General features: G+C 64.6%; 3 protein-coding genes across 11 annotated transcripts in view; 1 reads left to right on the forward strand and 2 right to left on the reverse strand.

Moving 5' to 3' along the window:
* The first annotated feature begins 2,012 nt into the window (after positions 1–2,012).
* Positions 2,013–4,346, forward strand: ATG101 (autophagy related 101). 4 transcript variants are annotated; one of them, XM_042028936.1, is made up of 3 exons: positions 2,013–2,126; positions 2,756–3,044; positions 3,508–4,346. In XM_042028936.1, exons 1-3 carry the CDS (start codon positions 2,110–2,112, stop codon positions 3,910–3,912), a joined length of 711 nt encoding a protein of 236 aa, XP_041884870.1. In that variant the 5' UTR covers positions 2,013–2,109; the 3' UTR covers positions 3,913–4,346. The 4 variants fall into 4 exon arrangements, with proteins under 4 accessions (XP_041884870.1, XP_041884873.1, XP_041884871.1 ...); XM_042028939.1 differs by having other exon boundaries at positions 2,093–2,173; XM_042028937.1 differs by lacking the exon at positions 2,013–2,126 and adding an exon at positions 2,199–2,471.
* A 1,948-nt stretch (positions 4,347–6,294) lies between these two features.
* Positions 6,295–15,337, reverse strand: part of FMNL3 (formin like 3) — a 14,036-nt gene continuing 4,993 nt past the window's right edge. For 3 of the 6 annotated variants that reach the window (XM_042028957.1, XM_042028956.1, XM_042028961.1), the window contains 21 exons: positions 14,580–14,688; positions 14,425–14,501; positions 14,247–14,340; positions 13,746–13,820; positions 13,556–13,666; positions 13,330–13,479; positions 13,115–13,216; positions 12,795–13,035; positions 12,562–12,630; positions 11,999–12,123; positions 11,726–11,928; positions 10,513–10,747; positions 10,353–10,421; positions 10,147–10,227; positions 9,936–10,065; positions 9,695–9,855; positions 8,832–8,933; positions 8,653–8,742; positions 8,456–8,567; positions 8,258–8,357; positions 6,295–6,868 (listed from right to left, as the gene is read on the reverse strand). In XM_042028957.1, coding sequence (XP_041884891.1) covers positions 8,266–8,357; positions 8,456–8,567; positions 8,653–8,742; positions 8,832–8,933; positions 9,695–9,855; positions 9,936–10,065; positions 10,147–10,227; positions 10,353–10,421; positions 10,513–10,747; positions 11,726–11,928; positions 11,999–12,123; positions 12,562–12,630; positions 12,795–13,035; positions 13,115–13,216; positions 13,330–13,479; positions 13,556–13,666; positions 13,746–13,820; positions 14,247–14,340; positions 14,425–14,501; positions 14,580–14,688 — 2,428 coding nt within the window. In that variant the 3' untranslated portion in view covers positions 6,295–6,868; positions 8,258–8,265. Of the gene's footprint in view, positions 6,869–8,257; positions 8,358–8,455; positions 8,568–8,652; positions 8,743–8,831; positions 8,934–9,694; positions 9,856–9,935; positions 10,066–10,146; positions 10,228–10,352; positions 10,422–10,512; positions 10,748–11,725; positions 11,929–11,998; positions 12,124–12,561; positions 12,631–12,794; positions 13,036–13,114; positions 13,217–13,329; positions 13,480–13,555; positions 13,667–13,745; positions 13,821–14,246; positions 14,341–14,424; positions 14,502–14,579; positions 14,689–14,899; positions 14,976–15,337 lie in introns of all 6 variants that reach the window. The other 3 variants (XM_042028962.1, XM_042028959.1, XM_042028960.1) reach the window with 3 other exon arrangements.
* LOC121665088 lies at positions 6,875–8,249 on the reverse strand. The gene is made up of 2 exons (XM_042028977.1): positions 7,768–8,249; positions 6,875–7,692 (listed from the first exon to the last, which is right to left on the reverse strand). Exons 1-2 carry the CDS (start codon positions 8,244–8,246, stop codon positions 7,215–7,217), a joined length of 957 nt encoding a protein of 318 aa, XP_041884911.1. The 5' UTR covers positions 8,247–8,249; the 3' UTR covers positions 6,875–7,214.

Below are 15,337 nucleotides of genomic sequence, written 5' to 3' on the forward strand. Positions count from 1 at the left end.
TCCCCAGCTCTGGAGCCCCGGCTGGGGACAGCCGGAGCCGGGGACAGCCGGGGCTCCGGAGCCGGAGCCGGGGACAGCCGGGACGCCGGAGCCGGGGACAGCCGGGGCTCCGGAGCCGGAGCCGGGGACAGCCGGGGCTCCGGAGCCGGGGACAGCCGGGACGCCGGAGCCGCACGTTGCCCACGCCGCTGCCCTTGAGCCGTCACTCATCGGCGGCTGCCGCGGCCCCGCACCTGTCGCCTGCCTGATTTATCCTCCCCAAAATAACCGGGAAGCGTGACCGTGTCCCCCGCTCGTGTTCCCGGGGACGTGGCCATTGGCAGGGCCAGCCCTGGCGGGGGGGGGGGGGGGTGATGACGTTTTGGGGTCCCGATCCCGGGAGCTGGGGACGGAGCCGGGGGTTCCAAGGCAGGGGGGTGACACGCGCGGCTGATGTGTCCCCCGGCTTGTCCCCTTCCTCCTGCTGGGGACAGCCTGGCCCCGGAGCAAACGTTAACGGGGACACCCAGGGCCGGTGCGGAACAAGGGCCACATTGAGGCGCGGGGCCGGGGGCGCCCCGCGGTGACACAAAACAAGGGTCCCTCTGTCCCCCCCGCCGCCGCCCCCGCCATGGACACAGCGCTGACGCACGGCGGGGCCGCGAACGGGAGTCGGGGTGGGGAAGAGCGGAGCTGCACGCAGTGGGCACGGGGGGCACGGGGTGGGCACCCGGCACGGCACGACTCGGCTCCGCGTGGCTCTGCTCCGGCTGCGGAGCAGGAATGGCCGTGCCGCAGGTCTCCGTCCCCTCCCCACAGCTCAGGGCAGGCTTCTGCCCACCTTGTCCTCATCGCTGTCCCCTTTCTCTTGGCAGGGGCTGCTGCAGGAGGGACGGGGATGGTACCAGCGGGGCCGAGTAAAAGCAGCTCCGTGGGCAGCTCCGGCCACGCCGGTGGTCCCGGGGCTGCACGGCACAGACACGGGTGTCTCTGTGTGTGCTGCGCAGGTGTCTCGGTGTGTGCGGCGCAGGTGTCTCGGTGTGTGCCTGCGCAGGTGTCTCGGTGTGTGCGGCGCAGGTGTCTCGGTGTGTGCCTGCGCAGGTGTCTCGGTGTGTGCTGCGCAGGTGTCTCGGTGTGTGCCCTGCTCCCCGCCCGGTGACACGTCATGGCCACATTCTTGCTGCTGTTTACACCAGGCCATGTGTCCCCATGGCAGCGTGGCCGATCAGTGCCCCAAATCCCCATGTCCCCACTCCCTGTGTCCCCCATGTCTGCCTATCCATCCATCCCTCTCTCCCTGTGTCCATCCGTCCCACTGTCCCCGTGTCTCTCCATCCATCCCTCTATTCCCATATCCCCCATATTCCCAGGTCTCTGTTTCCAGTATTCCCTGTGCCCTGTGTCCCCATGTCCATCCATCCCCTCTTACTGCGTCCCCCAAGTCCCCACGTCCCTGTTTCCACTATCCCCTGTGCCCTGTGTCCCCATATCCATGTGTCTCCCATGTCCATCCATATCCCCATATCCAGCCATCCCGCTGTCCCGTTGTCCCCCTACTCTTCATGTCCCTTTACCCAGTATCTGTCCCGTGTCCCCATATCGCTGCGTCACTCTGTCCCTTGTGTCCATCTGTCCCTGTGTCCCCCTTTCCTCATTTCCCCACGGCCCTGCTGTCCCATATCCTCGTGTCCCTTCTGTCCCCATAGAGGTGTCCCCCGTGCCCCTGTGGCCCCTGTCCCCACGCGTGTCGCCCCGTTCTCGCCGCGTCCCCGCGGGGGTCAGCGGGGGACACCGGACCGCCCGCCCCGCTGCAGTACCGCCGCGGAGCCTCCAGCATAGGGGGCGCAATGGAGCCGCTGAGCCGCTCTGCGCTGCGGCATTGCAGCTCTATGGCCCCTTGGGAACGAACCAAACCGGGGAGAGGGGAATCCGCGCACTCGGAACGGCGATTCCACCCCCGGGAGACGCTCCGCGGCCGGGAACGGCACCGAAGGGACACAGTGTTAACCGAGTCAAGTTCAGAGTGATGAACACGGCGGATATGACGGGAAGGGCCACTAAGGTGGCCGGTGGGGTGTTCTGATCCCCTGCGCAGATGGGACGATCCACTTCCCTCCTCCGCGCCGTCAGATGGTCGGGCCCGGGCGGTGAGTGCGGCCTCGGGCGGGGACCGGCACCGGCACCGGGACCGGGGGTGAGGGGGCCCGGGGGCCCAGGGGGATTCGGGGCCTCGAGCCTGGAGGGAACCTGAGGCGCTCCGAGGGAGACTGAGGTGGTTTCTCTGGGTTGTTAGAGGCTCGAGCCAAGACATCTGGGTCCCTGTGGGATATTGAGGGGCCTGTAGTGGGACCGCGGGGCCCCTGTGAGGTGAGCGGGCACACACTGGGATACCGCCCTGGGGTGTGAGGAGACCAGAGCGGGGTATTTGGGTCCTTGTGGACACCCGGATCCCTGCGGGACACCCAGACCTGGACGCCCCGAACTTTTACGAGGTGCGTGGGAGGGTCCATATCTGTGGGATGTGAGGTACTCAGACCAAGACATCTGGGTCTCTGTGGGGCTACGGGGGGCCTATACCAAGGACGCCTGGATCCTTGTGGCACGTGAGGGACTCAAATCAGGACATCTGGGTCCCTGTGGATTACCAGGAGGGCCACACCAGGTCCCTCTGGGGGGGCACTCACTGGGACACCAGCACACAGGGGATTTGGCAGAGGGGCTGTCACCCAAGCAGGGGTGCAACCAACACCCCCCACCCACCCTTGTGTCCCCTCAGCACCTGCTGCTGTGCCCCCTCCAGCGCCGCCCCTGCCATGAACTGCCGCGCCGAGGTGCTGGAGGTGTCGGTGGAGGGGCGGCAGGTGGAGGAGGCCATGCTGGCCGTGCTCCACACCGTCCTGCTGCACCGCAGCACCGGCAAGTTCCACTACAAGAAGGAGGGCACCTACTCCATCGGCACCGTGGGCACCCAGGACGTGGACTGCGACTTCATCGACTTTGCCTACGTCCGTGTCTCCTCTGAGGAGCTCGACCGGGCCCTCCGCAAGGCCGTCGGGGAGTTCAAGGTAAAGGGGGGAGCCAGCAGGGATGAAAATGGGAGCGTAAAGGGCCTTAAGGGGAAGGCATACAAGGAGCAGCTGAGGGCACAAGATCTGTTCAGCTGGAGGAGACTGAGAGGAGGCTCATCCCTAGCGCAGCTCCGATCTCTGCTCCCTGGGACAGTGACAGGACCCGAGGGAACGGATGGAGCTGTGTCAGGGAAGGCTGGATATTGGGAAAAGGTTCTTCCCCCAGAGGATGGTTGGGCACTGGAACAGCTCCCCAGGATTTGGTCATGGCCCCAAGGCTGCCAGAGCTTCAGGGTGAGATTGTTGGGGTGTCCTGTGCAGGGCCAGGAGTTTGACTGGATGATCCTTGGGGGTCTCTTCCAACTCAGGACATTCAGTGATTCTGTAAAAGCCAATGGGATGTGCCCGAGGAGGGGTCAGCCAGTCCCTGCTCCCTCATGAACCGCACGCTGTCACGCAGGACGCGCTGCGTGGTTCCGGCTCCGATGGGATGGGGCAAATCTCCCTGGAGTTCTACCAGAAGAAGAAGTCACGGTGGCCCTTCTCGGACGAGTGCATCCCCTGGGAGCTCTGGACCATCAAGGTGAATGTGGTGAATCTGGCAAACGAGCAGGAGCGGCAGATCTGCCGCGAGAAGGTGGGTGAGAAGCTCTGCGAGAAGATCATCAACATTGTGGAGGTGATGAACCGCCACGAGTACCTGCCCAAGATGCCCACCCAGTCCGAGGTGGACAATGTCTTCGACACCAGCCTGAAGGACGTGCAGCCCTACCTGTACAAGATCTCCTACCAGATCACGGACTCCCTGGGCACCTCAGTCACCACCACCATGCGCCGGCTCATCAAGGACACACTGGCGCTGTAGGGCTGGTGTCACCCAGGCAGGGTCACCATGGGCAGTGGCACTTCTCTGGGACAGTGACTCTGCTTGGATCCCCTCCTTCACCTCCAAAAAGCCTCTGGGAGGAGCTGGGCTTGGCCTAGCCTGTAATTTGGGGGTTGCTGCTCCTTGGTTTATGCCGTGAGGTTTTGTCCATCCTGGAGAACTGGCTCGGTGGCTCCGGCCTGGCTGATGACCGGGGTGAGTCCTCAGGGCATTGTGGCACCAGCTCAGAGTGGTGCTGGAGCCTGGCAGAGGGTGCTGGGGGTCAGGGTGACACCTGAACCCCACCCCTCTGCAGCACACTTGGTGCCACACAGCCAGTGCTGGCCATGTCCCTTATCACCACCTGTCCCCCGGTGTCACCCCTGTCCCTGGGGGGCCGGAGCTGCCGCAAAAATAAAGTGTTTCTGCTTTCACATGGAGCCTGGTCACATCCTGGCTGTGGGGGCTGGGGGCCGTGGGAGGGGGGAAGTGGATGCTGAGGCTGAGCTGGTGGTCCCCCATCACATCCAAAACCAAGGGGCTGGGCTGGGGGTCCCCACTCCACCCCCGTGCTGTAGAGCTGAGCTGGAGGAGCCCAGTGTAATGGAGCTGAGCTGGGGAATGCCATTGCACAGCTCGTACCATGGGGCTGAGCTGGGGGACCGCAGTGCTGTGGGGCTGAACTGGGGGTCCCCTGAGCCATGGGGCTGAGCTGGGTGTCCCCATTACACCCCAGTGCCACGAGGCTGAGTTGCTACAGTGGGGAGAGGCAGAGTGGGCAGTTGGACAGCCCCAGCTGCCCCCCAAGGCACCTAGGGAGGGGGCTGGGGTGACTCCTCCTTCCTTGCAGGACCCTGCACCCCTCCAGGGGGGCTCCAAGGCGGGGCAAAGCTACTGCCCCTTCCCGGGGGGAGCACCCAGTGCCAGCGAGCGTGAGGGGGGCCATGGCAGGGAGGGATAAGACAGTCCTTGACATCACTTAAACCCTCCCCGTCTGTCACCGCCACACTCGGCTCCCAGGAGGAAGAAGAGGAGGAGGAGGAGGGGGACATGAATGCTACCCGCGAGGACACGGGGGTGAGCGAGGCTGCCCAGATCGCCGTGGTCCTGGTGCTCTGCCTCGCCGTCACCTTTGCCATCCTCTTCCTCGGCTGCAACCTGCTCCTGCAGGCTGAGAGCCTGGCAGCGCCCACAGCCCAGGGCGAGCGACGCCTGTCCGAGCCCAACGGTGGCACCGAGGGCACGTAGGGACCGGCTGGAGCCGGCTGCGTGGACAGATGGATGGGTGGACGGCCGGGCACAGCCGGATATGGATGGACAGCAGCGTCCTTGCCCGTAGCATCTCCAAGGGACTGGGACAGCGCTGGGGGCTTGTGTGGGTAGATGTCACCGAGTGCATGTAGGGACTGGGCAGGCAGAGCCCAGTGGATGGACAGATGGACGGATGGGTAGGTGGACGCGGATCGCCGTGGATGGACGTGGCTGGGCAGCTGCATCCTTGCCTGCAGCATCTCCAGTGACCCTCGGGAACGGAGCAGGATGTGCACTGGGATCCTACCCGAGGCTGGGGACTCGGGGGTGGATGTCACTGAGGGCAGGTAGGGACCTGCCTCAGCCTGGCAGACAGAGGTGGACGGATGGATGGATGGACACGGCTGGATGTGGATGGACATGGCTGGACAGCAGCATCTTTGCCCACAGCATCTCCGAGGGTCCCCCAGGACGGAGCAGGGGCTCATCCATTAAATGTGGATTAAAAGGTCCCAGGTCAGCAGCGGCGCTGGGGGGGCTGAGGCCGGGCCAGATCCCACCCTGGGCGCGGCAGTGCTGGTAATCCCCCCAAGAGGATTAGGGGAAACTTTTATTCCCTGTTTCAGGGCTAATCCCTGGGCTGGTGGAGCTCAGCGAGGGAGGCCAGGCCCTGTGCCACTGCTGGGGGTCTGGGGTCGCATCCTGCCCCTCCCAGCCCCTCGCACCCCCATGGCCACATTCCACCCCCGCAAGCCCTTTCTGCCCTCCTGGCCCCATCCTGCCCCTCTGCTCCCTTTGGGACCTCATCCTGCTCCCCCTGCTGCCCCTCCCAGCCTTGACTCTGCTCCCAGCACCCCACAGCCACCAAAAGTGGGATGAACTGGGGGTCACCCCACACTGAAGTGGGGCTGGTGATGTGGGGGGGGCTCCCAATTCCTCCCAAAAGCAGATGCCCCCTCTCCTTAATCCCGCAGCTTTAGTAACAGCGCTGCAAAGCCTTGCCAAATGTCTGCTCCCTGCACATCCGTGTGCCCCCTCCTCGCCCCCCGCCACAGGAGCTCTGGCCTGGGGAGGCTCCTCAGGCTCCTGGGCTGCCTCTGTGCCCCCACCACGCTCCCCCAAATCAGGCAGTGGCCGTGTAAAAGACTCCATATATTTCACATGTACAAAAAGTCACTGTGGGGGGAGGGCCAGGGGGGTCCTGGGGCGGGGGGCACCATCCTGCCCCTCTCCCGGCACCCCCCAGCCTGGCTTTGGTCCCTTTTTTTTGGCACTTAGTGTTCACATCAGTGGTCAAAGTGTCGAGCGCTGGGTGGGGGGGTCCCCGTGGTCCCTGTAGTGGGGGTGGGGGCTCTGAGGCAGTGAGCCCCCCGGGGACAAGGGGACCCCGATGGGGAGGGGGCACCCCACGGGTCAGCTCCTGATGCTGGGGCTCCACCACAGATGGATTTGGCCTCTGCCTTGGGTGGGCAGGGGGTGGTCTGGGTGCAGGGTCTCCCCAGGCACAGGGATGTCACCCGTGAGGATGGTGGCACGAGGACATTTTGGCCCTGTCCCCACATGGTGTCAGGGCAGGACGGAGCCTCTCTGGGCACCTGGGGGGCAGAGGGGGGTGAGGAAGGGAAACTGAGGCAGCCCCAGTCCTCCCCTGCCCCCTGGTCGGGCTCCTCAGCCTCGCTCGGCTACAGGCGGATCCACCTTCGGGCTGTGGGATGGAAGGGACAGTCAGGGACAGAGCCAGCGACACCCGGCCTGGCCTGAGGGGGGCCCAGGTGACCCCCCCAGAGCGCAGGCAGCACAGGGTGAGTCCTCCAGGCACTGGGCTGGGACCCAGTAATGCACTGGGAACCCCACTCTGGGCTCCAGTAGTGCACTGGGAGCCTACCCTGGGATCCAGTTTTGCCCTAGGATCCTGCCCTGGAACCCAGCAGTGTACTGGGACCTTGTACTGGGACCCAGTAGTGCACTGGGATGCCAGCCTAGGATCCAGTATTGTGCTGGGATCTCATCTTGGGACTGACTGGGATCCTGCCCTGGGATCCGGTGATGCACTAAGACCCCACTCTGGGATCCAATATTGCAGTGGGATCTGTGCTGGAATCCAGCCTTGCTCCAGGATCCAGTGCTGGGATCCTGTGCTGGGACTCTGTGCTGGGTACCAGCATTGACCTGGAATCCTGTGCCAGGGCCCAGCCTTGCACTGGGATCCTGGACTGGGATCCAGTGCCAGGACTCTGTGCCGGGCAGCAACGTTTCACTGGGATCCAGTGCCAGGACCCAGCCTTACACCCAGCCTTATGCTGGGATCCAGCCTTGAACCAGGATCCAGTGCTGAGACTCAGCGTTACAGTAGGATCCTGTGCTGGGATCCAGCTTTGTGCTGGGATCCAGCCTTGCACTGGGATCTTGTGCTGGGATCCAGCTTTGGGCTGGGATCCAGCCTTGCACCGGGATCTTGTGCCAGGATCCTGTGCTGGGATCCAGCCTTGCACTGGGATCTTGTGCCGGGATCCTGTGCTGGGATCCAGCCTTGCACTGGGATCTTGTGCTGAGATCCAGCCTTGCACTGGGATCTTGTGCTGGGATCCTGTGCTGGGATCCAGCCTTGCACTGGGATCTTGCAGGATCCTGTGCTGGGATCCAGCCTTGCACTGGGATCTTGTGCTGGGATCCTGTGCTGGGATCCAGCCTTGTGCTGGGATCCAGCCTTGCACTGGGATCTTGTGCTGGGATCCAGTGCTGGGATCCAGCCTTGCACTGGGATCTTGTTCTGGGATCCAGCTTTGGGCTGGGATCCAGCCTTGCACCAGGGTCTTGTGCCGGGATCCTGTGCTGGGATCCAGCCTTGCACTGGGATCTTGTGCCAGGATCCTGTGCTGGGATCCAGCCTTGCACTGGGATCTTGTGCCAGGATCCTGTGCTGGGATCCAGCCTTGCATTAAGATCCTGCCCCGATCCAAAGGACCAGAGCACACCCGACACCCTGGGGTGACAACATGCAGGGAGGGGACGTGCAGAAGGGGGCATGCAGGGTCAGGGGGAACCCAGGGGCATCCAGGTGGGATCCAAGGGGATCCAGGCATGCAGGTTGTACCTGGGGTCTTAACAGCTGGACTCGTCGTGGTGGGACGGGTCGCAGAAGAAGCGGGAGCCCCGCTTGGCCGTGCGGGCAGTGAAGGGGACGCTCTTCAGCGCTGTGGGGGTACGGGCAGGGAACGGGGGGGACAGGGACACGTCAGCCCCCGTGGCTGGCGGGGCCAGGGCAGGGGGCCAGGGGCCAGGGGGGCCGTACCGGTGATGATGTCCTCGATGGTGCCATCCTTGCCCTCGTACATGGGCCGGTGGTCCTTGGCCTGGCGCCGCCGCAGCTCCGCGATCAGCTCCTGCTGCTGCCACTTGTTCCGCTGCAAGTGGGGCAGGGATTAGAGGCATGGGTGTTCCCTCTGTGCCCCCTACTGCCCAGCCCACCCCATGCCTGCCTCCACTAACCTTCTCCTGCTTTTTAGCCTCCTGTGCCAGCAGCTTCTCTCGCATCACCTCCTCCTGCTTCTTCCGTGTCTCGTTTTCCTGCTCCGCGTCCTGCCAGGGCACGCAGGTGGGGAGCGTCAGCTTTCCCCCCTCCGTGGTGTGACCCACGGACCGTGTATCCCCTCCCGGCCCCACCTCACCTTGTAAGAGTGGATGAACCGCACAAAGACTGGGAAGAAGACGGACGGGGGGGTCGTCTTGGGGCTTTCACCAAAATACCTCACCACGGTGTTGTAGGCGTCCTGGCACAGGAGCGGTGGTCAGGGATGGGCAGTGTCCGGCACGGGGCGAGTGCAAGGCATGGCGGGCATCACACATGAGCAAAGCAAGGCAGGAGTGCAGAAGAAGTGTGCAGAGCAAGGTGTGTGTGACAAGGAATGCACGGGGAGCGTGCAGAGAAAGGGCAGGAGCACACCAGAAGTGTGCAAAGCAAGGTGTGGATGACAAGGAATGCACAAGGATCGTGCACAACAAGGTGTGGATGAGCAGATGTGCACAAGGAGCGTGCAAGGCAAGGAGTGGAACCAGATGTGCATGAGGAATGCACAGAGCAAGGTGTGGATGACGAGGAATGACATGGAGCATGCAAAGGAAAGCAGAAGTGCAAGAGGAGCACGCAGAGCAAGGTGGATGAGCAGATGTGCACAAGGAGCGTGCAAAGCAAGGTGTGGATGAGCAGGTGTGCACAGGGAGCGTGCAAAGCAAGGTGTGGATGAGCAGGTGTGCACAAGGAGCGTGCAAAGCGTGGATGAGCAGGTGTGCACGGGGAGCGTGCAAAGCAAGGAGTGGATGAGCAGGTGTGCACGGGGAGTGTGCAAAGCAAGGTGTGGATGAGCAGGTGTGCACGGGGAATGTGCAAAGCAAGGAGTGGGACCAGATGTGCACAGGGACCATGCAAGGCAAGGTGTGGATGATCAGCTGTGCACGGGGAGTGTGCAGAGCAAGGTGTGGCTGCGCAGGTGTGCCCGTGGTCAGTGCCAGGCCAGGTGTGGGCCACCCTCACCTCGGCCGTGCGCGCGTCGCGCTGCAGCCGCTCGAGCTGCCCCTCGCTGCCGCCCAGGAAGCCGCGCAGCACCGCGCTCTCGTGCTGCCCACACTCCCGCCGCAGCAGCTCCATCCCCCGGCCCAGCTCCTTCACGTCCAGCAATACGTTCTCCAGGGACACTGCAGGGACACGGGGCGGGTCAGGGGCTGCATGGGGTTGGGACAGCGAGGTGGGGCTGTGGGCACAGGTTGAGGGGCACCTGCTGCAGCCTTCTCCACAAAGTGCAGCTCCTGCCAGAAGGTCGCCAGCTCTGGGTACTTCTCCCGCACTGTCAGCGCGATGAAGTGCAGCAGCGTCATCTTCCTGTCTGTCGACTTGGTGTCCAGGAGCTGCAGGAGGATTTGGGGAAGGGGTCAGTGCTGTGGGATGGGAGCCCCGGGGTCCCAGGGAGCCAGGGAGGGGCTGCCCACCAGGTCCAGGCTCTGCAATTTGAAGCCGTAGACTGCACCGCGTTTGCTGCTGTTCATGTAGTTGCCCAGTGCCAAGATGATCTGCAGGGGCAAAGCAGCGGGGTTGGAGGGTCAGGAGGGAGCGAGACCCCCACAGGATCCCCCTCACCCAGCTACGGTGAGGTGGGAGTGCAGGACCCCCACCCGGCCCATCCTCACATCCCCACCTCCAACATGTGCTTCAGCTTCTGGGACGACTTGACAGAGGCCGAGGCTGCGATGATGGCGTTGAGCTGCTGCAGGGGGACAGGATGGGGGGACTCAGCCGGGCCTCGGGGTGCAGGGACCCCCCTGGCGTGTCCGGTATCCCCCTCCCCAGCTCCGTACCGGCGTCAGCATCTGGATGTTCTCGGCGAAGTTGCCGAGGAAGGCCATGATGGCCATGCGCTGCGGCAGCCGCTCCACCTTGCTGAACTGCAGCATGAACCGGTCCTCATCTGCCAGCTCCTCCAGCGGCTTCCGCTCGCGCTCGTACTGCCGCAGCGCCTTCGCCTCCGCCTCCGTGGGCAGGAACCGCATCAGGCACTCCACAAAGTCCACTGGCAGCGTTGCCAGGTCAAACCTGCCCCGCACCACAACGCTGGGGAGCAGCTCCCAGCCTGCGAACCCTGGATCCCAGCCTGGCTCCCTGCAACCTGCTTGGCCACCCTGAACCTCAGCCAGACCCCCTACACGCTGCCTGAACCTCTGTTCCCTGCCTGGACCTCCTGAACCCCAAGCAGACCATGTGCCCCCCAACAAGCACCCCGACAAGCCCTTCTGCATCGTGCCTGCCTCTCCTGTACCCCTATGGACCCCCCCTTCCCCTGGCCAGACCCTCTGCAGCCCAACAAGCCCCCCTGCATTCTAGACAGTCTCTCTGCACCCTGCCTGGCACCCTTGAACCCCAAACAACTCCCGCTGCACCTCTGCCAAGACCCCCTGTACTCTGCCTAGGTCCCCTGAACCCTAAGCATTCACTCTGCCCCCCCAGCTGAACCATCTGCACCCCACTCAGCCCTCTCGAACCCTGCCTGTCCCTCCTGCATCCCAACCAGGCCTGCCACACTCTGCCTGTGCTTTCTGAACCCCAACAAACCCCCCTGCACCCCACCAGTGCCCCTGTACCCTGCCTGGCCCCCCTGAACCCCAACCAGACCATTTGCCCCCCAGCCAAACCCTCCACAACCCAGCCAATCCCCATGAACCCTGCCTGGTTCCTCTGCACCCCAACGGGCTCCCCTGCATCCCAACTGTTCCCACTGTACCCCAGCCAAGGCCCTGTACCCTGCCTGAAACCCCCGCACCCCATCCACACCCCCCGAGCCACTAGAACCTCAGCCAGATCACCTGTCCAAGCCCTCTGCACCCCAACGAGCCCCTCTGCACTTTGCCTGACCCCCTGCACCCCCACCAGCACCCTTGAACCCTGTCTGCCCCCTGCACCCTATTCCTGACCCTCCCTGCCCCATTCCTGGCCCCCTTGCCCCCCTCCAGCTCCCCTGCACCCCCTCCAGATCCTGTCCCCCAGCCCCCCTGTCCCCCCGGCGCGGGGCCATACGTGTGGATGGCCCGGCAGATCTCGTCGGCGCTGCGCCCGGCCTTGCGCAGGGTGATGGCCAAGTTCTTGGCACGGTTGGCCTCCAGCAGGGTCACCTTGGTGGCCACTTTCTGCGCCGCCTTGCTCTTGGCACACACCAGGTCCAGCGCCGGGCCCTGCGCCTTGGTCTTGAACAGCTCCTCGAAGCGCTCCAGGTCCAGGTCCTGGGGGGACGAGGAGGGTCAGAAGTGGGGGTGGGGGTGCCCATCAGTGGGGAGGGGCTCCTGGGCTCACCTCCAGCACACGCTCGTCGTCCAGCTCGCTGAACACCGTCCCGCTGATCTGGCTGGGCTTCAGCGCCGTCCAGTTGAACACAGGCAACCGGAATTTGGTCTTGATGGGCTTCTTGATCCGGATGGCTGCCGGCGGGGTGGGAGCCAGCTCAGCACCCCCGGGGCATGGGGACATGTCCTGTGCCCACCTTGAGCCACCCCAGCCTGGTGTCACCATCCCCTGGGCCACCCCATCCCTGAGTGGGTGTTCCTTGGGGATTGCAACCCCAACACCCTGGTGCCTGCAACCCTTCCCTGTCCCTGTCCTCACAGTTCCCACGTCCTCGCTGCCTGCACAGTCCCTACACCATCCCCGTCCCCGTGGTCCCCACATCCATCCTGTCCCCTGTCTCTGTCCCCACTGTCCCAGTCCCCACGTCCTCCCTGTTCCCTGTCCTCACAGTCTCCACATCCTCCCTGGCCTCCACCCCCATCCCTGCGGTCCCCACACCCTCCCTGTCCCCATCCCATGGTCCCCCCTCATCCCCACTGTCATGTGGAGGCACAGGACATGTCCCCACGTACCTGAGAGCCCGACGGTGAGGGCGATGGAGGGTGAAGCCCCGGGCAGCGGCGGGGCTGGGGGGCACTTCCCTGCGAAGCCATCAGAGGGTGAGACCCCAATTCTGGGGACCGCCCAGCCTCGGGCGTGGCCCAGCACCGGGAACCTCCCTGTTTGGGAGCCCTCCCACCCAGGGCACAGCTCAGCTCGGAGATGCCCCCGTTTTGGGGTGCCCCGGGGGCTTCCCCTTCCTCACCTGGGAGCGGGGGCGCGGGGGGCGGCAGCGGGGGAGGCGGTGGGGGCGGGGGGGGCGCAGCCTCCACCGGGGGCGGGACCGGGAGCCGCAGGGTCTCCTCCAAGGGCTCGGGCGGGGGAGGTGGCTCGGCGCTGGGCAGCGGGGGCGGCTCGGAGCCGTAGTGCCGCCGGAAAGCCTCGTCCTTCTCCTTGATCATCCTGCGCAGCGTGTGCACCTGGTGGCTCGTGTGCTCGTAGGTCTCCTGGGGACAGCGAGCGTCAGGCCGGGGGGGTCGGGACCCTTCCCCACTCCCTACAGCCCCTACGGCCCCCACAACGCACCTTGACCACCTCCAGCTCCTTCTCTCGCTGCAGCAGCTGCTTCTCCAGTTCCGCCACCCGCATCATGTTCTCGTTCTCCAGGTCCAGCAGCTTCTCCGTTAGCTGGGGAGGGGGACACGGCTGTGACAGCAGCCCAGGGACCCCTACCCGGTGTCACCGTAGATCTCCCCGGGACCCAGCAAGGAACGTCCCTGCAACCCCCTGTGCTCACATACGTGGGACAGGTGCTCCTCCAGCTCCTCCACCTTCTCCAGGGCCACATTCTTGGTCTCGGCATCCTCCAGCAGCCCGCCCACGTCGAAGACATTGTCCAGGTATGCCTGGATCTGCACCTGCAGCTTCTCGCTCTCCGTGTGCCTCGACTTCTGTGGGCACGAAGGCGGCGTCAAGGATGGGGGAGCCCCCTGGCACAGCTCCCCTGACCCTCGACCCCCCCCGTACCTGCAGGAACTCCTCCAGCCCCAGTTTGGTGAACTCATACTGGAGATGGACGCGGAAGTTCATGTCCTCCACCGAGTGCACCACGATGTTGATGAACTGCATGCAGGCCACCTGCAGGCAGGGCTGGTGTCACTGGGAGCTCTCCTGCCCCCCAGAGACCCTCCTCCTCGCCCAGGACAGGGTGTCCCACCATGAAGTCGATGCTGCTGTCCTCGTTGCGGAAGTATTCCATCAGCCGCTCAAAGCGGTGCTTCTCCTTGCACACCTGAGCAGGCAGAAACGGGGTTAACCTGGCGTGGCCCCCCCAGCCACTGACTCCCCCCATCTCCTGGACTCCACTTCCCTAATCCCAGTCTGGTCCTGGTGCTCCCAGACCCCCTATTCCTCATCCTCCCTCATCCCTCCATCCCCTTCACTCCAGACTCCGCATCCCAGCCTTCTCCTGGGGTTTCCCCTCATCTCACATTGGTCCTGGGGTCCCCAGTGACCCTATCCCAGTCTGGACCTGGGGTCCTCCCTTCCTCCGTTCCTGGGGTCCTGTTCCCCAATCCCAGCCTCTCTCTGGTGCTCCTGTTCCCCCCATTTGGGGCTGTTCCTGTCTCCCCTCTGGTCCCCCCCAATCCCAGTCTGGTCCTGTGTCCCCCCATTCCCACCCCCCAGCCCAGACTTGCAGTTCCCACTCCCCTCGTACCTCCTTGAAGTTGTCAAAGGCAGCGAGGATGATCTCGTGGCCGCCCCTCACCAGGCAGACAGCTGCCAGCAGCTCCAGCACCAGAGCCTTCATCCTGGGCACAGCGTCACCATCAGCATCAGCAACACCCCCAGCCAGCCCCAGGACCCCTGTCCCACCCTGCCAGACCCTCCCTTACCTCGGGTTCTTGTTGTTGAGGCTCAGGGCGATCTCATTGACAGCGTGCGGGTGAGACATGACCAGGTTGAAGCCGTACTGTGGGGACGGAGCAGGGACGGCGTCAGCCGTGGTGGCAGTGGTGACAGCAGTGTCCCCACCGCAGGGTGACAGTACCTGGTAGTTCATGATGGCCCGAAGACACATGATGCAGAGGTGGACATCATCCTTCTGGCTCACCAGGCGCGAGTTCTTCAGCGCCCTGCGGCTGGGCAGTGTCCCATAGCTGCGGGACACGGCACACAGTGAGCGGGACCGTCCCCCACCGGTGCTGCACCGCCAGCGCTCACCCGGGTGGGAACCGAGGGACAGTGTGGGGACAGTGTGGGGACAGCAGGGATTTCGGAGGGGCAAAGGCAGAGAGAAGCGGTCGGAGGGCGAGAGGGACAGAGTCTGCAGACGCGGCACTGGGCTGGCCCCGGACAGCCAGTACTTACCCGGCGGGCGGGCGAGCGGCGAGGTGGGCACGGAGGAGAGAGAGAGAGAGCACAGCCAGAGAGGGGGACCCCGGCCCTGGAAGCAGAGACGGGGTGCATTACCCCGGGGCGCGGGGGCAGAGCCAGAGCAAGGGTGAGCTGAGCCGTGGTGGGCAGAGGACAGGCAGGACGGCGATGGCCGGACAGTGACGGCAGCGCCGGGGCTGCACGGGCTGGCAGGGCAGACACGGCGCGCGAGGCAGAACGGGACACAGCACGCGTGGCACGTGCCACAGCAGAGCCACGCCAACGGCGAGGCACAGCCTGAGCTCCGGGCACTGCATTTGTGACATGCAGCTGATGTGCATGGCACAGGACAGGGCGCTGAGTGGCACCGGGCACGACTGTACAAGCCACGGCAGGACAGTGCTTGGCACGGCACACACCATGTCACACACA

Source organism: Corvus kubaryi, unplaced genomic scaffold, assembly GCF_017639235.1.
Source record: "Corvus kubaryi isolate FWS band 111438036 unplaced genomic scaffold, C.kubaryi_AGA036_p1.0 37309, whole genome shotgun sequence".
In the NCBI taxonomy this organism is placed as follows: domain Eukaryota; kingdom Metazoa; phylum Chordata; class Aves; order Passeriformes; family Corvidae; genus Corvus; species Corvus kubaryi.

Bases quoted from the DNA above. Each gene is read 5' to 3' on its own strand.
- ATG101 (XM_042028936.1), top strand. The intron at 3,045-3,507 runs GTAAAGGGGGGA...GCTGTCACGCAG, and splicing joins AGGCCGTCGGGGAGTTCAAG to GACGCGCTGCGTGGTTCCGG.
- LOC121665088 (XM_042028977.1), bottom strand. From the start codon at position 8,246: ATGCCTGGATCCCCTTGGATCCCACCTGGATGCCCCTGGGTTCCCCCT. The intron at 7,693-7,767 runs GCTGGATCCCAG...TCCCAGTGCAAG, and splicing joins CTGCAAGATCCCAGTGCAAG to GCTGGATCCCAGCACAGGAT.